This window comes from Asparagus officinalis, chromosome 8 (assembly GCF_001876935.1).
Source record: "Asparagus officinalis chromosome 8, Aspof.V1, whole genome shotgun sequence".
Lineage (NCBI taxonomy): Eukaryota > Viridiplantae > Streptophyta > Magnoliopsida > Asparagales > Asparagaceae > Asparagus > Asparagus officinalis.
The window spans coordinates 16,481-19,934 of NC_033801.1; the positions used below are offsets into that span (position 1 = coordinate 16,481).

At 33.5% G+C, this 3,454-nt stretch overlaps 1 protein-coding gene across 1 annotated transcript in view; it reads right to left on the reverse strand.

Annotated features, from left to right (window-relative positions):
- Positions 1 to 3,454, reverse strand: part of LOC109819707 (acetolactate synthase small subunit 2, chloroplastic-like) — a 13,395-nt gene that overhangs the window by 6,854 nt on the left and 3,087 nt on the right. The window contains 4 exon segments of the mRNA XM_020385535.1: positions 463 to 549; positions 1,358 to 1,510; positions 1,596 to 1,679; positions 1,796 to 1,864. Of these exon segments, the coding sequence (XP_020241124.1) occupies positions 463 to 549; positions 1,358 to 1,510; positions 1,596 to 1,679; positions 1,796 to 1,864 (393 nt within the window).

Consider the following 3,454-nt stretch of genomic DNA (forward strand, 5'->3'; position numbering starts at 1 on the left):
TAGGTAAATACACATATTCATGTGTGCCACTCAAACCCGCATGGAAGATGCATGGCAGAGTGCACAAATATATGCAAAAAAAAGTAGTAGTTACAAAATTTAATCTTTAAAAAACATATGACTGCATAAACATAAAATATACATGTACTATTCAGAAGAAAAGAAAGAGAAGAACATCTTTTATCAAACTAGATCAGTTTCTTAAACATCTTTTATCCAACTTGATCAGTTTCTTTAAAAAAAATGTTGAAAAACTGAAACTAAAAACAGGAAATTTAAGAACTTAATCCTTTACTTTTGCAACTAATTTGGTGAGTTTCCTAAAGATATTGCCAATAAGAATTGGGGATATGGAAAACACATTAAGGGCTTATACATTTAGAGGAAAAAAAAATCAAGGTAATCGGTTTCTTTGGGATGCTATCATAATAATTATTGAAAAAAGGAACATCGAGAACTTACATCTTCATTGTAGAGAACACCCCAGTTTGCATCAAGAATTTGATTCATTGAAAACCCCTCATAAGGCTCCACAGGATACACGTCACCCTTCAGAAAAACAATATAACTTATAAAAAATTATACAAATATAAGACTAATATGAATGTCAAAATAATAAATCAAAAGATATTTTCTCCTTTACATTCAGCAAATGAACATAGTCATGCTCTCACAAGGGTACACACTTCAATTAAGCTATTTGTTTCCACAGCTGAACTCTATGAAATCTCCAATCAGCCAGTTACTTTACTTGGGTCCGGTTCTCTTATATTATTGCAATTATGCAGATATGGAAAAACTACATGAGTTGCTTCATCCTTTCAGTTTCAAAGACAATATGGAACTAGCAATCAGTTCCGCGAGGCTCAATTTGACACAAACCATGAGATCATACAATTGACAGCATCACATTAGTCAACATTTTCAAATTTAACAAAGATTTTCAGTGAGACCCAATCAAAATTTATCTTCTAACTTGTGAAGTTTCATGTTAAGTAGTTCTAGCATCAAACCCACCACCAACTCATAAATCTCATATGGAATTCAATCCCAACTGAAGTCAAGGAATAAGTTTTCCTAATATTAAATAAGTGTGTATTTAATATATTTTTGGGACAAATATTTAGTATATTATTGTTCAACTTGGAAAAGAAAAGAAATAATATGCACTTCTTGAATACAGATATGTAAACGTTTTCAATATGTATTTAATATATTATTGTTTGGCGATTGAAAAGGAAAAGAAAGAAAATGCAGTTCTAGAATGCAAACAAATAGATGTTTTCAACCTTCTGGTACTAAATCAACATCCTCAATACTTTCGAAAATGGAATTGTAAATGGTAGCAGATACATACTCCAGAAGATAGTTCCGAATCACCATTGAAGCCCGTACCCGTGGTCCTGAAAAGTGGGCTTTGAACCTTTGCCCCTCCAAGGTCAGGATAAGACGCTGCAGAAAATCTCCAAAATGGGGCCTTCTCCCCCATTCTTTCGCGTCTCAAAGCGATCTATATGAAATAACAGAACTCAGAAAAATCAGAGCATAAAAGTAAACAGAAAACGACACTTGTTTTCAGGTCGTATATCAATAACCTTGCCAGTTCTGGCAATTTCTTTGATTCCAAATTTGCTCAGATTCCTCAGAACTGCAACCATTTTCCCAGGATCACCAGTTACCTATCCTTGGCCATTAAACCATTTAATACTTTATGTTTATAGAACGGTTCAGAAAGTGATATACAACATATACAGATCATACCGAAGGAAAACCCATATGTTTTAGCAGCTCTCACCTCAATAGTAAGTGAATCTTCTGAAATATCGACTATTTTTGCTCTGAAAATATCAACCAAACCCATTACCTGCAAATGAATTGTGCAGCATTACATGTACTTTAAATTTAGTGGAATAAATAATTCATACTAATGATTCTGTGAACAAACTGATGATCTGACACCATAAACCTTAGTTTACAATATTAACCATGCAATACATCACACACATAACGATGACACCCAAATTCACAACTCATGAAACCCTAATTCACAATACTCACTATTTGTTATTAAAATTTTAACTGTGTAATTTGACAAGGTAATTGCACACGAATGCACAGCATTGCAACTCCATGCATATGCATTGGCACTAATTTCAGAAATACACTAAATGTGATGAAACCAATCAGCCTAACTTTGATTTCAGCCGTTTTACACATAACAGATCCATACATGCTAAAATAATTTTTTTATAAAATTTTTCACATTATTCAAAACACTAAGTTGAAAGATCAAGTTCAAAAGTAAAATGTGGAGAACTAATATGGAAAATGTATTATATCTTCGTAAGTTGGAGAATATGAAAGAAAATATGACCACTAAAAGTATTACTCAGTTCAGCTGCTGTCATACACCAGAGTCTTGATGATCCCATTTCTACCCACTCAATAAGGTTTCTCAAAAGTTATCCAGCAAGTTATCATAATACATATGCAATTAAGCCTTGTTCAGGATTTGTTTTCCACATTTTTCATAGGGTAGCAAGGTTTTAAATATCAGTTATCGAGGATTTATCGGACTATCAAAATACATATTGGACAACGGATATGGGGGAAATATTGGGGATAAGTAGTATTTATCAGAGTGATATTACCGGATGATGTATATACAAAATATAATATCCTAAAATGTGATCTACCCATACATAATGAAATACAAACATACCGAAATGTACACAATCATGTTTAGGATCACTAACCAATGGTAGAAACTTGCTTCTTGATCGCACAATGAAACCATTTAAATGCATAGTTAGTAAAAATGGAATAACATTATACAAGCACATAACAAGATAACATAAAGAATGAAGAATCATCAACATAATTATTGTGCAATCACGAGATTATAAACTAACTTACTAAGTTGAGATTTAATAGTTATGAGCCATGTCAATATTCATAAACAAATATAAGCTAATCACCAAACAACCAAGTTCCAAAAGCAACAAATACTTTATAATTCTTAAAACATCCAAAGAGCAAACCTAAACCCAAACCAAAAGCCGATAATTCCGATATTTTGAGCCGACAAGATCGGACGATAACTCACTTTATCGCTGCATTATCGCCGATAAACATCCAAAAACGATAACCGATATAAAATCAAACTTATCATATCAGAAGGCCCCCAAAAACGATAAATCACCCATAATATCAGTTATCGGCCTATATTTAAAACATAGGGTAGTTTGCTGAGTTCATGAATTTATTGGGATATGGCTTCACCTCAGGCTGGATGGAGGATAGTGCTGTAAACTATGGCAAGCTTTTGACTAACCATCACTGTGCTGCTGGGCATTCCTACTTTAACCGCCTTTCACACCATTACAGGCTACTTATCAACACGGATAGCTTGCTCTTTCCTTGGGTCTCGATGTTTCTGGGCCTAGGCTGGCGC